This window comes from Nerophis lumbriciformis, linkage group LG17, assembly GCF_033978685.3.
Source record: "Nerophis lumbriciformis linkage group LG17, RoL_Nlum_v2.1, whole genome shotgun sequence".
NCBI lineage: Eukaryota > Metazoa > Chordata > Actinopteri > Syngnathiformes > Syngnathidae > Nerophis > Nerophis lumbriciformis.
Genome location: NC_084564.2, coordinates 26521642 through 26540709, shown reverse-complemented (window position 1 = coordinate 26540709; position 19068 = coordinate 26521642). Strand labels below are relative to the sequence as shown.

Here is a 19068-nt window from a genome sequence, read left to right as displayed (position 1 = left end):
TGACCTGACTGATTGATTGATTGAAACTTTTATTAGTAGATTGCACTGTACAGTACATACTCCGTACAATTGACCACTAAATGGTAACACCCGAATACGCTTTTCAACTTGTTTAAGTTGGGGTCCACGCTAATCAATTCATGGTAAGGTAGAAGGTGGGGATTGAACCAGGAACCCTCAGGTTGCTGGCACGGCCACTCTCCCAACTGCGCCACGCCGTCCCATGTTACTACATCACATATATACTTACATCATGTATACAAAACCTTAATGTAAATGTTGGGATTTTTTTAAGGGTTTTATATGAAGAATAGTGCGACTACCATAGTTTCCAATGTAAGCAAACTTTTGATGGCATTTATATAATTTTTAGAATGTATAAAAACAATTTAAATGTATGTGTGCTTGTCTTACATAAGGATTGTGAATGAAATTCCAAAAAAGTGCAGTTGCCTTTTAAACGTGTGGTATGTAGGCTCCATCTCGTGGTACGCCAAATAATCGCTTAATTAAATAATCAAACACAGTGTTACTGTTCAAACTGTGTGCAATGTTACAGAGGCCAAAAGCATTAGATATAATGGTTAAATAAAACATGTGCCTTGTTTTAAATGAATATGTAGGCCTACTACGCTACTGTATTTTAATGTTGGTCATTATGGCGGTACTTGGTGAGCCAAGTGTTTTCTGAGGTTGTACTTGGTGAAAAAAAGAAATTGAGAATCACTGGATTAATTGTTGCATGCCTCGTGGAAACCACTAAAACAGTATATAGAACTTTCCAATGCATTATTTAAAATGCATTATTGAGGGACGGTGAGCAAACTTTTAAGGGGTGGTCCGCATCTGCCGTCATCAATACCAGGTATTGTGGTCTGTACTCATATATTGCTTCACTATACATGAAACCTGACACAGAGAGCTTTACATTATACATTATTACACATTCACCCATTCATTTACACAATGACGGAGGCTACCATGGCGCATCAGAGGCAAGGTGGGTGAAGCGCTTTCCCCAAGGACACAACGGCCGAGACGAGGATGGCGGAAGCTGGATACGGACCAGTTACCCTCAAGTTGCTGGCACGGCCGCTCTACCATCTGAGCCACGCCATAAATAAAACTAGCAGAATCATTGCAATGAATCAACCAAAATAAAACAGATACGTTATTAAATCCAAATTATAAATATTATCATTAAATGGTTAATTAATCATTCATAGTTATTGAATACTAATTATAATACATACATTAACTCGGGATAAATAATATGCAGACATGTTTTTTCTTATATGTTGCAAACACATTATCCGTGTACTGATTCTGATACGCTGAATTTAAGTATATACAGTATGGGCCGAAAGTTTGGACACACCTTCTCATTCAATGGGTTTTCTTTATTTTCATGGCTATTTACATTGTAGATTGTCACTGAAGGCATCAAAACTATGAATGAACACATGTGGAGTTATGTACTTAACAAAAAAAAAGGGGGGGAAATAACTGAAAACATGTTTTAAATTCTAGTTTCTTCAAAATAGCCACTGTTTGCTCTGATTACTGTGTTGCACACTCTTGGCATTCTCTCCATGAGCTTCAAGCACACCTGTCAAGTAAAAACCATTTCAGGTGACTACCTTTTGAAGCTCATCGAGAGAATGCCAAGAGTGTGCGAAAAAGTAATCCGAGCACAGGGTGGTTATTTTGAAGAAACTAGAATATAAAAAATGTTTTCAGTTTATTTTCCCTTTTTTTTGTTAAGCACATAACTCCACATGTGTTCATTCATAGTTGTGATGCCTTCAGTGACAATCTACAATGTAAATCAGGGGTGTCAAACTCAAATACAGAGTGGGCCAAAATTTAAAACTGAACAAAGCCGCGGGCCAAGGTTGAACAAATTAACCTTTTAATAGGGACCCGTGCGTCGGTTGAGGTGGGGGCGGGTTTGGTGGTAGCGGGGGTGTATATTGCAGCCCGGAAGAGTTAGAGCTGCATTGGATTCTGGGTATTTGTTTTGTTGTGTTTATGTTGTGTTACCCTGCGGATGTTCTCCCGAAATGTATTTGTCATTCTTGTTTGGTGTGGATTCACAATGTGGCGCATATTTCTAACAGTGTTAAAGTTATTTATACGGGAACCCTCAGTGTAACCTGTATCGCTGTTGGTCAAGTATGCGTTGCATTCACGTGTGTGTGCGTGCAGAAGCCGCACATATTATGTGACTGGGCCAGCATTCGTTGGACTGGGTGAAAAGCGGACGTGGCGATTTTCGGGAGGGGCACTGAAATTTGGGAGGGTTGGCAAGCGGTGAATGCGGTGTTACCGCGGCACCGCCGCTGAATATAATCGGCGGGCCAACTCTAGTGTTAATTTGATATCGCCTCAAGGGCCAAGTGAAATTACACGGCGGGCCAGAGTTTGACACCCGTGATGTAAATAGTCGTGAAAATAAAGAAAACCCATTCAATGAGAAGGTGTATCCAAACTTCTGGCCTGTACTGCATCTCCCTTTTTTACTGTCGATTTAAAAATAAACTAAGATGATAAAACTTTCCTATAATTTCGACCCATTTATGCCTCATGTAGTCATAATTGCCAGGTGTTGATTTACATAACCAACCCAGACAAGAAGACTATTGATTTTCTTCCTCTGTTACAGGAAAAGGCAGCTTCATAAAAATGCCGTTTTCCACCACATAACATTCATTATTTTTCTTCTGTATTTCAGGTATTGATTCCACACACTTGCCATAATGACCAGCAAAGGTTTATTGCAGGGTACATTACTACACAATCCAATGGCCTGTGAAGTCATTACATGCTTGCATATTGACAAATGAGCTGATCATTATAATGATGAGAAAATAGGCATTATAGAGCAGACTAATCACATTTCAATACAGGCTCCTCGGCTGCGCTCATGGTGAAATAACCTCTGTATGTACTTTATGATGCCGTCAAGTTAATGGCCTTGACTTTCAGCAGCACATCACAATCTTGCTAAGCCGTCTCGCCGTGCCAAAAGCTCCGCGTATCCCGCTTTGACCTTCCATCCAGGCTGCCATATTTACGCGGTGACAGCCCGCTTTTTTGTCAAATGTGCGTCCGCTTGCTTGACACTTGTTTTTCTGTGCGTAAAATTCTAGGACAAGTGCACTCACCCTGAAGATGTGAGGCTGTGCGCAGTGATTGTCAAGACCAACGGGAGTTTTCCTGCCAAAAAGAAGAAAGTGGTGCGTTTATGTCTGTTTTAATTGAGCTTTTACTTCAGGAGAGGTGAATTCAATAATCTTAACAATGAATTATTCAATTTAATTAAGTAATACAAATTTTGTCATGGAAAATCGATAAAGAATCATGTTAGTGCAGCTGGGATCCTGAGCGGTAAAAAATGGATGGATGGATTTATTAAATAAATCAGTTCTCATCAAACAAAAACCTTTTGTGAAATTTGAAAAACATGACTTTGAACTATTTTGTACGACTTTTAAGGTTTATATTTGGCCAAAATATATTAGTACAGGCCAAAAGTTTGGACACACCTTCTCATTCAATGTGTTTTCTTTATTTTGATGACTATTTACATTGTAGATTGTCACTGAAGGCATCAAAACTATGAATGAACACACTAGAACTGGGTGTAGTATGGACAAATGGGGCCAATTATTTTAAATGTGTTTTTATTTTTGTACTTGTCTTAATCCTTTTCTTGTGTTTTACACTTTTCTCAACTTTTTTTTTAAAAGCCTAACTAATTAGTTGCAAATTAGCCTGTAGCTCGAAGTCTTATGTATTTTGACATCAGTTACCTGTGGGTAGCAATATTACCGCTTAGGTAATAAAAGTATCTACATTTTTAACAACTGTTACGTACATATAAAAAATATGTTCAAGACAATAATATTGTGCTAAACAAAACACTACTTTTGAAAAGTATTATGATGTACTTGTGGTTAGCGCTAGCAGATAACTTTGGACTTTTCAGTGACTTTTAGGTCATAAAAGTATCTAATTTTTTTAACATGACTCTTAACTAAGTTTTTTTTTTTTTATTCAACACAATAATTAGTGATAAATCAACAAAACACTACCTTTGATAAGTATTGTTATAAACTTGTGGTTAGCGCTAGCAGATAACTTTTAACTTTTCAGTGACTTTTAGGTGATAAAAGTATAAAATATTTTAACATCAACTCTTATCTAAGTTTAAAAAAATGTTCAACACAATAATTAGTGATAAATAAACAATACACTACCTTTGAGAAGTATTATATACTTGTGGTTAGCGCTAGCAGCTAACGTTACCTCTTAGGTAATAAAAGTATCTATTTTTTTTAAAAATAACTGTTACGTAAGTATAAAAGATATGTTCAAGACAATAATATCGTGTTAAACAAAACTACTTTTTAAAAGTATTGTTATGTACTTGTGGTTAGCGCTAGCAGATAACTTGACTTTTCAGTGACTTTGAGGGGATAAAAGTATATATTTTTTTAACATGAACTCTTATCTAAGTTTGAAAAAAAATGTTTAACACAATAATTAATGTTAAATCAACAAAACAATACCTTTGATAAGTAATGTACTTGTGGTTAGCGCTAGCAGTTACCTCTTCCGTAATAAAAGTATCTACATTTTTAACAATAACTGTTACGGATGTAAAAAAAAAAAAAAATGATCAAGACAATCATTTTGTGCTAAACAAAACACTACTTTTGAAAAGTATTATGATGTACTTGTGGTTAGCGCTAGCAGATAACTTTGGACTTTTCAGTGACTTTTAGGTGATAAAAGTATCTCATTTTTAACATGACTCTTATCTAAGTTTTTTTTTGTAATTCAACACAATAATTAGTGATAAATCAACAAAACACTATCTTTGATAAGTATTATTATAAACTTGTGGTTAGCGTTAGCAGATAACTTTTAACTTTTCAGTGACTTTTAGGTGATGAAAGTATCTAATTGTTTAACATGAACTCTAATCTAAGTTTGAAAAAAAAATGTTTAATGCAATAACAAATATTAAATCAACAAAACACTACTTTTGGTAAGTATTGTTATGTACTTGTGGTTAGTGCTAGCAGATAACTTGACTTTTCAGTGACTTTGAGGGGATAAAAGTATTTTTTTTTTTAACATGAACTCTTATCTAAGTTTGAAAAAAATGTTCAACACAATAATTAATGTTAAATCAACAAAACAATACCTTTGATAAGTAATGTACTTGTGGTTAGCGCGAGCAGTTACCTCTTCGGTAATAAAAGTATCTACATTTTTAACAATAACATGACTTTTATCCAAGTTTTTTTTTTGTAATTCAACACAATAATTAGTGATAAATCAACAAAACACTACCTTTGATAAGTATTCCTATAAACTTGTAGTTAGCGCTAGCAGATAACTTTTAACTTTTCAGTGACTTTTAGGTGATGAAAGTATCACATTTTTTAACATGAACTCTAATCTAAGTTTGAAAAAAAATGTTGAACGCAATAACGGATATTAAAACAACAAAACATTACTTTTTATAAGTAGTGTTATGTACTTGTGGTTAGCGCTAGCAGATAACTTGACTTTTCAGTGACTTTTAGGTGATAAAAGTATAAACATTTTTAACATCAACTCTAAGTTTGAAAAAATGTTCACCACAATAATTAGTGATATATAAACAAAACACTACCTTTGAGAAGTATTATGTACAGCTAACGTTACCTCTCAGGTAATAAAAGTATCTATTTTTAACTGTTACGTAAGTAAAAAAAAATATGTTCAAGACAATAATATCGTGTTAAATAAAACTACTTTTGAAAAGTATTTGATGTACTTGGGGTTAGCGCTAGCAGATAACTTGACTTTTCAGTGAATTTTAGGTGACAAAAGTATCAAATTTTTTAGCATTAGCTCTTATCTAAATTTGAAAAAAATGTTCAACACAATTAGTGATAAATCAACAAAACACTACCTTTGATAAGTATTGTTTTGTACTTGTGGTTAGCGCTAGAAGATAACTTTTGACTTTTCAGTGACTTTCAGGTGATAAAAGTATCTATTTTTTTTAACATGAACTCTTATCGAAGTTTAAAAAAATGTTTAAACGCAATAATGAAAGTTAAATCAACAAAACACTACTTTTGATAAGTATTGTTATGTACTTGCGGTTAGCGCTAGCAGATAATTTGACTTTTCAGTGACTTTTAGGTGATAAAAGTATCAAATGTTTTAACATTAACTCTTACCTAAGTTTGAAAAAAAAAGTTCAACACAATAATTAGTGATAAATAAACAAAACACTCCCTTTGATAAATAGTATGTACTTGTGGTTAGCGCTAGCAGTTACCTCTTCGGTAATAAAAGTATCTACATTTTTAACAATAACTGTTACGGATGTAAAAAAAAAAATATGATCAAGACAATAATTTTGTGCTAAACAAAACACTACTTTTGAAAAGTATTATGATGTACTTGTGGTTAGCGCTAGCAGATAACTTTGGACTTTTCAGTGACTTTTAGGTGATAAAAGTATCTCATTTTTTAACATGACTCTTATCTAAGTTTTTTTTTTGTAATTCAACACAATAATTAGTGAAAAATCAACAAAACACTACCTTTGATAAGTATTATTATAAACTTGTGGTTAGCGCTAGCAGATAACTTTTAACTTTTCAGTGACTTTTAGGTGATGAAAGTATCTAATTGTTTAACATGAACTCTAATCTAAGTTTGAAAGAAAATGTTTAATGCATTAACAAATATTAAATCAACAAAACACTACTTTTGATAAGTAGTGTTATGTACTTGTGGTTAGCGCTAGAAGATAACTTGACTTTTCAGTGACTTTTAGGGGATAAAAGTTGTTTTTTTTTAACATGAACTCTTATCTAAGTTTGAAAAAAATGTTCAACACAATAATTAATGTTAAATCAACAAAACAATACCTTTGATAAGTAATGTACTTGTGGTTAGCGCTAGCAGTTACCTCTTCGGTAATAAAAGTATCCACATTTTTAACAATAACTGTTACGTACGTATAAAAAATATGTTCAAGACAATAATATCGTGTTAAATAAAATTACTTTTGAAAAGTATTTGATGTACTTGGGGTTAGCGCTAGCAGATAACTTGACTTTTCAGTTAATTTTAGGTGATAAAAGTATCACATTTTTTAGCATTAACTCTTATCTAAATTTGAAAAAAATGTTCAACACAATTAGTGATAAATCAACAAAACACTACCTTTTGATAAGTATTGTTTTGTACTTGTGGTTAGCGCTAGAAGATAACTTTTGACTTTTCAGTGACTTTCAGGTGACAAAAGTATCTATTTTTTTTAACATGAACTCTTATCGAAGTTTAAAAAAATGTTTAAACGCAATAACGAATGTTAAATCAACAAAACACTACTTTTGATAAGTATTGTTATGTACTTGCGGTTAGCGCTAGCAGATAATTAGACTTTTCAGTGGCTTTTAGGTGATAAAAGTATCAAATGTTTTAACATTAACTCTTACTTAAGTTTGAAAAAAAAAGTTCAACACAATAATTAGTGATAAATAAACAAAACACTCCCTTTGATAAGTAGTATGTACTTGTGGTTAGCGCTAGCATTTACCTATTAGGTAATAAAAGTATCTACATTTTTAACAATAACTGTTACGGATATAAAAAAAAAAATATGATCAAGACAATAATTTTGTGCTAAACAAAACACTACTTTTGAAAAGTATTATGATGTACTTGTGGTTAGCGCTAGCAGATAACTTTTGACTTTTTAGTGACTTTTGTGATAAAAGTATACATTTTTTAACATGACTCTTATCTAAGTTTGAAAAAAATGTTCAACACAATAATTAGTGATAAATCAACAAAACACTACCTTTGATAAGTATTCTTATAAACTTGTGGTTAGCGCTAGCAGATAACTTTTAACATTTCAGTGACTTTTAGGTGATGAAAGTATCACATTTTTTAACATGAACTCTAATCTAAGTTTGAAAATGTTGAACGCAATAACAGATATTAAAACAACAAAACACTACTTTTTATAAGTAGTGTTATGTACTTGTGGTTAGCGCTAGCAGATAACTTGACTTTTAGGTGATAAAAGTATTAATTTTTTTAACATTAACTCTTATCTAAGTTTGAAAAAAAATGTCAACACAATTAGTGATAAATCAACAAAACACTACCTTTGATAAGTATTGTTATGTACTTATGGTTAGCACTAGAAGATAACTTGACTTTTCAGTGACTTTTAGGTGATAAAAGTATCTATTTTTTAACATGAACTCTTATCGAAGTTTGAAAAAATGTTTAAACGCAATAACGAATGTTAAATCCACAAAACACTACCTTTGATAAGTATTGTTATGTACTTATGGTTAGCACTAGAAGAAAAAACTTGACTTTTTAATAACTTTTAGGTGATAAAAGTATCTATTTTTTTAACATGAACTCTTATCGAAGTTTGAAAAAATGTTTAAACGCAATAACGAATGTTAAATCAACAAAACACTACCTTTGATAAGTATTGTTATGTATTTGTGGTTAGCGCTAGCAGTTACCTCTTAGGTAATAAAAGTATCTAAATCTTTAACAATACTATACTATATAATGTTACGTATGTATAAAAAATATGTTCAAGACAATAATATCGTGCTAAACAAAACACTACTTTTGAAAAGAATTATGATGTACTTGTGGTTAGCACTAGCAAATAACTTTTGACTATTTAGTGACTTTTAGGTGATAAAAGTATCAAATTTTTAAACATGAACTCTTATTTAAGTTTGAAAAACAATTTTAACGCAATAACGAATGTTAAATCATCAAAACACTACTTTTGATAAATATTGTTATGTACTTGCGGTTAGCGCTAGCAGATAACTTTCGACTTTTCAGTGACTTTTAGGTAATTAAAAGTATCTAACTTAACATGAACTGTTATCTAAGTTTGAAAATAAGTTCAACACAATAATTAATGAAAAATCAACAAAACACTACCTTTAAAAGTATTGTTATGTACTTGTGGTTAGCGCTAGCAGATAACTTTGGACTTTTCAGTGACTTTTAGGTGATTAAAGTATCTATTTTTTTTACATGACTCTTATCTAAGTTTAAAAAAAATGTTCAACACAATAATTAGTGATAAATCAACAAAACACTACCTTTAATAAGTATTATGTACTTGTGGTTAGCGCTAGCAGCTAACGTTACCTATTAGGTACTAAAAGTATCTACATTTTTAACAATAACTGTTAAATAAGTATAAAAATATCTTCAAGACAACAATATCTTGCTTAACAAAACACTACTTTTGAAAAGTACTATGATGTTCTTGTGGTTAGCGCTAGCAGATAACTTTTGACTTTGGAGCCTCTTGTGCGGCTTTTGAGGCTTATATTTTTCCCAAATTTATTATCTTTTATTTTTAAAGTTTTTAGACTGTACGACCTTTTCCGCAATAGGACTTTGAGGGACCGCTGTAAGACCATGGAAAACTTTGAGTTAGCGAAATAAACATTAGAAATGATAATGTTACAAATAAAAAAGGAAAAATATCACAAATAAAAATGGTGTTTGTGGGATAAGTGTAAGAGAAATTATTAAAGTGTGTAAAACATTAACCAAAAATTAATACATTTCATAGTTTACATTTTACAGCATCATATCAACATTTCTGGGACATTTCTGCAATGATTAACTGATTAATTCAATTAGAAAAAAAACTTTGATTCCTATTCTGTTGCTTTGAATTATCATTAAGAGTGTAACTAATAAAATCGATCATATCCAGACCACATGTAGTGACCGGAACCTTAAATATGCGGACATAGGCTACCTTTACACAGCAGAGTCGAATGTCCAATTCTGATTTTTTTGTCAAATCTGAAGTTTTATGTGGCCGTTCACATAAAAAAAAAAAAAAAAAAAAAAAAAAAAAAGTGATTTCTAATGTGAATGCAACCTGACCTGTATGCGGACATAACGTTAAAGTTATGTCCGCATACAACTAATGATTGTTATTCCATATATTTTCTCTTCCTGACACTGCTCAGCTATTCATCAAAGACGTGACCAACGAAGGGGAGGACATGGAGTTAGACGACCTCAACAACAGCGGCAGCAGCCAAAAGCAGAAGCCGCGATGCACCCTGGGAGAAACGCCGGCCACGAGCCACCAACTGCTGGTGCCCAACAAGGAGGTCAACATCAGCCCCAACTCCTCACCCCCGACGGCTGCCGAAGAGAGCCAGAGACCCGAAAAGAACGGCGACCCCGGCAAGGAGCCTCTGGCGGATCAGACACAGATGGTAGCCAAAGTCTTCCAGACGCAAACGCTACCTAACGGCAAGACTCAGACGTCTTTGAAAACGATGAGCAAGAGAAAGATCTCCCAGCAGAAGGAGAAGAAGGCCACACAGATGTTGGCCATCGTTCTTGGTAAGGACCTTTTTTGGTAAACCCAAAAAGTATAGGTTTAATTTTGATGAATGAATGAGATAAATGAACATTAAACATGACTTTTACCTTTATACAAAACCCAAAACCAGTGACATTGGCACGTTGTGTAATTTGTAAATAAAAACAGAATACAATGATTTGAAAATCCTTTTCAACTAGCATTCAATTGAATAGACTGCAAAGACAAGATATTTAATGTTCCAACTGAGAAAGACATTTTTTTTTTGCAAATAATCATTAACTTATAATTTAATGGCAGCAACACCTTGCAAAAAAGTTGGCACAGGGGCTTTTTTACCACTGTGTTACATGGCCTTTCCTTTTAACAACACTCAGTAAACGTTTGGGAACTGAGGAGACACATTTTGGAAGCTTTTCAGGTGGAATTATTTCCCATTCTTCCTTGATGTACAGCTTAAGTTGTTCAACAGTCCGGGGGTCTCCGTTGTCGTATTTTACACTTCGTATTGTGCCACACATTTTCAATGGGAAACAGGTCTGGACTACAGGCAGGCCTGTCTAGTACCCACACTCTATTACTATGAAGCCACGTTGATGTAATACGTGGCTTGGCATTGTCTTGCTGAAATAAGCAGGGGCGTCCATGATAATGTTGCTTGGATGGCACCAAAACCTGTATGTATCTTTCAGCATTAATGGTGCCCTCACAGATGTGTAAGTTATGCATGCCTTGGGCACTAATACACCCCCATACCATCGCAGATGCTGGCTTTTCAACTTTGCGCCTATAACAATCCGGATGGTTCTTTTCCTCTTTGGTCTGGAGGACACGACGTCCACAGTTTCCAAAAACAATTTGAAATGTGGACTCGTCAGACCACAGAACACTTTTCCACTTTGCATCAGTCCATCTTAGATGAGCTCGGGCCCAGCGAAGCCGGCAGCGTTTCTAGGTGTTGTTGATAAATGGCTTTGGCTTTGCATAGTAGAGTTTTAACTTGCACTTACAGATGTAGCGACCGACTGTATTTATTGGCAGTGGTTTTCTGAAGGGTTCGTGAGCCCATGTGGTGATATCCTTTACACACCGATGTCACTTTTTGAGGCAGTACTGCCTGAGGCATTCAATGTTGGTTTTCGGCTTTTCTACAGATTCTCTGAATCTTTTGATGATATTACGGACCGTAGATGGTGAATTCCCTAAATTCCTTGCAATAGTTCATTGAGAAATGTTTTTCTTGAACTGTGCGAGAATTTGCTCACGCATTTGTTGACAAAGTGGTGACCCTCGCCTCATCCTTGTTTGTAAATGACTGAGCATTTCATGGAAGCTTCTTTTATATCCAATCATGGCACCCACCTGTTCCCAATTAGCCTGTTCACCTGTGGGATGCTCCAAATAAGTGTTTGATGAGCATTCCTCAACTTTATCAGGTCTTCTTTGCCCACTTGTTCCAGCTTTTTTGAAACATGTTGCAGGCATACAATTCCAAATGAGCTAATATTTGCAAAAAATAAAGTTTTCCAGTTCGAACGTTAAGTATCTTGTCTTTGCAGTCAATTCAATTGAATATAAGTTGGAAAGGATTTGCAAATCATTGTATTGTTTTTATTTACCATTTGCACAACCTGACAAATTCACTGCTTTTGGGCTTTGTAGAAGTCTCTTGCTGGCCATAAGTGGAGATGGAGGATGGAGCACCTATTCTATCAAAGTGCTCTCACTGTAAAAGTTTGCATGAATGTACAAATGTTCATTAACATGTACACATGAAAATACAGGTTACTATTTTTAAAGGATAAAAAAATGTTGACAGACGGACACAATCCGCCAACAAATTGCTGTGCGGTTCCAACACCTCCACATCTCATCCGAAAGCCAACCCACCTGACATTCCTAAAGCTGTAATTTAAAAAAAAATCTTCTCCTTTCTCCTCAGGTGTATTCATCATATGCTGGCTGCCTTTTTTCATTACGCATATCTTGAACACCCACTGCACAAAATGCAAGGTCCCCGCCGAGATGTATAACGCTTTTACATGGCTGGGCTACGTCAACAGTGCCATCAACCCCATCATCTACACCACCTTTAACGTGGAGTTCCGAAAAGCATTTATTAAGATTTTGCACTGCTAAAAAAATTGCGAGCGATCGCACTGAAGGATGAAGACCAGCTGGGAAAATACCTCATCCTGGAAAGGAATACACACCGCATGGGGTTTCGTTTCCTAAGTGACTGGAGGAAAAAAAAGACTTTATTTTCTGAAGGTTCTTTATGTGAATTGATTGAGGAGTCCTTTCGCTCTCCCAAGCTGAATGTACACTAAGAAATGTCTGTAACGATGGCTTGTCTGGTGAAGACAAATGTACCTTGTTTCTAAAACACAAACATTGTGCTTGTCACCGTATACTGCACACATGGAACAATTGGTATTTATTGTATGTATTTCATGTTTCTAAAATGAAAAAAAGTTACACACATATATATATATATATATATATATATATATATATATATATATATATATATATATATATATATATATATATATATATATATATATATATATATATTTATATACATATATATATATAATAAATACATCAAGTCAGTGTTCATTGCAGTGTTCAATCGAATATGTGAGCTCTTATTCTGAAAAGCTGTCACGAATTGGAATGGGTGTGTCGATAGCAAAACGACTCTTGCTGTCTAATGTGGCTATGCCAATACCTACATGATTGCAATTTTATAAATTGGACCTTCATATTTCATGATTATCACTGTCATAATTTGCTGTAAATATGTTTTTCTTAACACATTTACTGTGTTGTTATTATTATTATTATTATTATTATTATTATTATTATTATTATTATATGCCTGCGATTAAAAAAAAAGTGATGCATGCCACACACTTTTCTCTACTCAGCTTCTCATGAATTGTATGTTTGAGTCCAAAGTGGCGAAAGAGGTCCAATAAATGATGAGACACTGTCAAGTGCTGTATGATTATCAACGTGGATGCAGTTGAACCTATGAATAGTTATTACTCAGCACTACGTCCCAGCTATGGTTTCAAGTTTCACTGTGGTTCTTTCCTGGAATAAAACCGCTGAGTCGTTCTGCACCAAAATCAAAACAAAAACGAATGACTTTAAAGCTGCAAGAGGACAAAAAGTTGCCTTAATTAACGCTTAATGCACTAAGATTCTGTTAAAGCATGACAAAATGCATCTTCGCCATTAGGAACTCCACAGAAAACCACAACTCTAGTGTGTTATATAATAGATGTAATTACAAACTTTACAAACCAATGAACAAATTCTGAGTACCGTATTTTTCGGACTATAAGTCGCAGTTTTTTTCATAGTTTGGCCGGGCTCCAGTGCGACTTATATATGTTTTTTTCCTTCTTTATTATGCATTTTCGGCAGGTAAATTACTTTATTTCCACGTATAGTAGTCAACTGTAGGAAATACCAAGCAACAGGGCATTGTTAGGGGATGGATTTGTGGGTTCAAGCCCAAAATGTTTTCTTAATTTTACTTTTGTTTAATTTTTATTTATTTTTTTAATTCTTGGAAGTAACGTGCAGTACCGGAGTCCAACAGAGAGGCAGCAGCTGCATACAGTAGCTTGCATACACCCTGCTTGAGCGCTTTCTGGGCCGCAGGCATGGAAGACTCCAAACGTGGATACTAGAAAGTTTTTTTCAACAAAAAGTGCTGTGACTGATGATTCAGGTTTGTGAATCGTATTTGAAAAGCATTCAATGTTACTCTGCTGGTTTGATAAATGCCTACTATCGGTATAGTGCAGTGACGTGCGGTGAGGTTCATGGCTGGTGTGGCACTGACTTCATCACAGTCAGATTTACAAACATATGAACCCTAAAGAGTATCTTATTCACCATTTGATTGGCAGAAGTTAACGGGTATGTTTAAAAGCTCATACCAGCATTCTTCCCTGCTTGGCACTCAGCATCAAGGGTTGGAATTGGGGGTTAAATCACCAAAAATGATTTCCAGGCGCAGCGCCGCTGCTGCCCACTGCTCCCCTCACCTCCCAGGGGGTGATCAAGGGAATGGGTCAAATGCAGAGGACAAATTTCACTACACCTAGTGTGTGTGTGACAATCATTGGTACTTTAACTTAACTTTAACTTTACACATACAAACTGTAGCACACAAAAAAGCACATGTAATGAAAAAAAAACGTTATTATGGTCTTACCTTTACTTATAAATGAAGTCCATGCGCAGCTCCTTTTGAACAAAAGCATTGATAACTTGTTTATAGAAGTCTTCCTTATCTTTCTTCAGTTTTAAAAGTCTCTCTGTTTCGATGGAGATCTTCCTTTAAGTACTACCTCCTGCTTCGATTGAAAGTCCAGTTTAGAAAACTGTTTTATTTTAGATATGTAATCCTCCATGTTAAAAGTCCAGGCAAGAGGAAAAAATAAACAATCGCTGCTAATTGTTGCTGCTTGTTGTCACTTCTTCTGCAGCCGAGTAGTCGCAAGAATGATCTCTGGGATCACTAGCGCCCTCTACCACCAGGAGGCGGGATTACTGCGAGCCTCACACAGTGCGTCTTCGCAGCAGTTTTATGATTGCTCAGCAGAAGAAATACGTTACACACATACAGTTGTTGACAAAATACACTGTACATTATATACCTCAGCTAACTAAACTATGGAAATGTATAATATAATTAATATAGCAATACGGTCTCACTGCACAGCAGGCCAGCAGTTAGCCGAGTCATTGCGCAATCCATGGAGAGGCTCAACTCAGTGACGTGCCTCAACTGGCTGGTGACTCACCGCAAGTCTCTTCTCAGTATTTGAATGGCAAATGTGAAAATTCAGCGATTTTGAATAAAAATAATCTAAAACTGGTGAAGTTAAATGGAAAATAGCTTTATAGTATAATCACTGGATACATATAACAAATTATTTATTTTTTTTCTTTTTACATTTTTTTTCTTTCCATGATGGCACGTGAGCCCCCGCCTCACCTGCCTCCCCTGACTGCACGTCACTGGTATAGTGCAAATAAAGTGAACAATACTGTAGCAAGATAATGCTACGACAAATTGGAAGAATCCAAACTAGTTCAGATAATAAACTTGCAAAATATTTTTTTACAAGTATAATCCTTTTTTTTTTCCTGCTTCAAGGTGGTCAGAATTTGAAAGTTGAGGTACCATATCAATTTTAAAGAAGCTTTTTTTTTTTTTGCACATGCTAAAAAAAAATGTAACATTTCTTACACTAGCACCTGCGTAGTAGCAAGACAAATTGTTCTGCTCCTACAAACGTCTCTTCATGTTGGCTTAGCAGATGGATAACAGATAACGGATTGTATTTGTATAGCGCTGTTTTACCTTCAAGGTACTTAAAGCGCTTTGACGCGATAGAGATGGATTGTGGGTGCTCGATAAAAAACAAGCCAGTTAATACTTTCAAATACTTTTGATCACTGCGCTATTTCTCCAAAAATAATACTAATTCATTTCTGTGCTTACCCATGATGGAAAGTAAACAAAGTACAGGCTTTTTTCCTAAATAATGTATGTTGTTTGAAGCCCGAAGCTAGCTTGGTTACCGCCAACAGACTATTAAATGAACAGAATAAAACACGCTTTAATTCAAATTTACCATACCGTGCCGTGAACACACCAACGTGTACCAGGTAATAGTGTTAAAAGTCACGTTTGATCGTCTCACGGCTGCTAACGCCGTCTCTTTATTAGCTCTCTGACCCGACTTCCTTTGCTTTGCTTTCATCCTGGAAATGAGAAAAATCTCGCAAAATCTTCTTTTCCTGAAGCGCTCATGACAATTGTGGTAGTTAATGATGCCGCACAATGTTTTGAACAAAGAAAAGAACAAAGTCTTGCATTCACAGCAGTAACGTGCAGTCACTAGAGGCAGGTGAGGCGGGGCCTCACCTGCCATCATGGAAAGAAAAAAAATGTAAAAAGAAATTATTTTTATTAAATTAATATATGTATCCAGTGATTATACTATAAAGTTATTTTCCATTTAACTTCACCCGTTTTAGATTATTTTTATTTAAAATCGCTGAATTTTCACATTTGCCGTTCAAATACTGAGAAGAGACGGTGCGGTGAACAGCAGCCAGTCGAGGCACGTCACTGCGTTTTGCCTCAACATGGATTGCGGACTCGGCTAACTGCTGGCCTGCTGTGCAGTGAGACTGTATTGCTATATGAATTATATTATACATTTCCATAGTTTAGTTAGCTGAGGTATATAATGTACAGTGTATTTTGTCAACAACTGTATGTGTGTAAAGTATTTCTTGTGCTGAGCGATCATAAAACGGCTGCAAAAGAAGCACTGGCTGAGGCTCGCCTCCTGCACCCCCGCCGTAGAATGCACGGCAACCCCTGACGGGAGTGTTATATCAACTAAAGCCCACACTTAAACTTTCCATGTGCAAGATTGAATCTATTTAAAAAAGTTATTTCATAAGAAGCCAAAAAGTGCAAAAACAATAATGTTCGTGTTGGAGGAGTTGTGAATGACTGCAGGGCCACAACATTAGGTACACCTGCAGACTGCAGGTGTACCTAATTCACAACTCCTCCAACACGAACATTATTGTTTTTGCACTTTTTGGCTTCTTATTAAAGAACTTTTGTAACCTATTTTTATGGGCTTTCCTCTTTGTGATGTTAAGTTCCTGTTTCCTGTTATGCGCTTTTATACAGTATATGCCTTGAGCTCTTATTTTGAAGGCGCTAAGAGCGGAAGTGATGACACGTTGGAGTGGAGCGGAAGTTTTTGAAAGAAGGTAAATAAAGTGGTCCTCGTGTCAACTGGAGCCTCCGTGTTTGTTATTTTGTAGTTTCAAACAGTATAGGCGACATTTATAAACCCTCGGTTACACTTTTTTAAATAGATTTAATCTTGCACATGGAAAGTTTAAGTGAGGGCTTTAGTTGATATGACACTCTCGTCAGGGGGTGCATTAATCCAGCACAACAGCGGCTCATGGACTTATTTTATAAGTAAAGGTAAGACCATAATAACGTTTTTTTTTATTAAATGTGGTTTTTTGTGTGCTACAGTTTGTATGTGTAAAGTTAAAGTTAAGTTAAAGTACCAATGATTGTCACACACACACTAGGTGTAATGAAATTTGTCCTCTGCATTTGACCCATCCCCTTGATCACCCCCTGGGAGGTGAGGGGAGCAGTGGGCAGCAGCGGCGCCGCGCCCGGGAATAATTTTTGGTGATTTAATAACCCCCAATTCCAAACCTTGATGCTGAGTGCCAAGCAGGGAAGAATGCTGGTATGAGCTTTTAAACATAACCCGTTAACTGCTGCCAATCAAATGGTGAATAAGATACTCCTTAGGGTTCATATGTTTGTAAATCTGACTGTGATGAAGTCAGTGCCTCACCAGTCATGAACCTCACCGCACGTCACTGATTCACAGTCATATAAATAAGTTATTCCGAGGCCCGCAAGACCCACAATGCATTGCATTTACTACATCACACTGGGAGAAAGACTAGGGTCAAGAAAAAAGAAAAAACATTTTACAAAGAAACCACAATATTTGCAAAAGGAGGGGAGGGGGCATCCGGCTCGAAGCTGCCAGCCAGTCGGACGCTGCTCCGTTGTCCATCATGGGGTGAAGCAGTGACGAAGTCATGGGCCGGGGGTGGGGGTGTATGTGCATATGCTCATTGCACTTTGCAATTTACCATGAATTGATTAACGTGGACCCTGACTTAAACAAGTTGAAAAACTTATCCGGATGTTACTATTTAGTGGTCAATTGTACGGAATATGTACTGTATTGGGCAATCTACTAATAAAAGTTTCAATCAATCAATCAATCAAAGCCAGGGTGTAGTGTTGTTGTGTCGATAGGCCTGGAGTCACTCTGCAGCGTTATGGGCAATATTCAACTCCAAGGTGTTATAGGAGGGAGGAATATCAAAGCGGCTATCACTGTGATGTCCTCGCTGGGATGTTTTCAGAACAGCCTTCGTCTATTGTGAGCAGCGTCAAGGCCATTTGAGGGAGGTGAATCGTAGATAAGGATTGTTGTTTTCCAAGCGAGCAGACATTTCAACTGCTTGTCTGATTTAATTGTCCATTCTGGCTCTCAGTTGATCAATCTTTGCATTTCAGTAAGTCTTTCAGTGATCCCGACTCATGCCTTCAATTGTAACAGACAGTCTTTGGGCTCCTTGAACGGCTGCAATTGTCTTCTGAATTTTCCGATACACCAAAGCAATGCTCAGCCCAATCAGCAAATGCCTTGCGATCACAGTTCCAAATTGATTGATGTATCCCACGTTCTCGATTGAAAGCACTGAGAGGCACAGGACTCTCCATTTCTCCCACGAATCCACAGCCGGCTTTGCCGAAAGGCGAACCAGGCCTATGGTGCCATCCTATAGAGGGGGGACCAAAAATTGCAGAATGTACAAAAAATAAATAGAAAAGCAGTAATAATAAAAATACGTAAATAAAAATGTTGGTGTACTGCGCACTCTGTAGACTTAATTTGAACGTATTCTTTAAAAAATAAATAATCCAACCTATGACTTAAGGTACTGGTAGTGCTGGTGGAGGACGACATCAC

General features: G+C 35.8%; 1 protein-coding gene across 4 annotated transcripts in view; it reads left to right on the top strand.

Moving 5' to 3' along the window:
- Positions 1–12907, top strand: part of drd2a (dopamine receptor D2a) — a 235195-nt gene extending 222288 nt beyond the window's left edge. For 3 of the 4 annotated variants that reach the window (XM_061972981.1, XM_061972983.1, XM_061972982.1), the window contains exons 6-8: positions 3153–3239; positions 10065–10449; positions 12372–12907. In XM_061972981.1, coding sequence (XP_061828965.1) covers positions 3153–3239; positions 10065–10449; positions 12372–12568 — 669 coding nt within the window. In that variant the 3' untranslated portion in view covers positions 12569–12907. The remainder of the gene's footprint in view (positions 1–3152; positions 3240–10064; positions 10450–12371) is intronic. The other variant, XM_061972984.1, reaches the window with a different exon arrangement.
- Positions 12908–19068: the final 6161 nt, after the last annotated feature.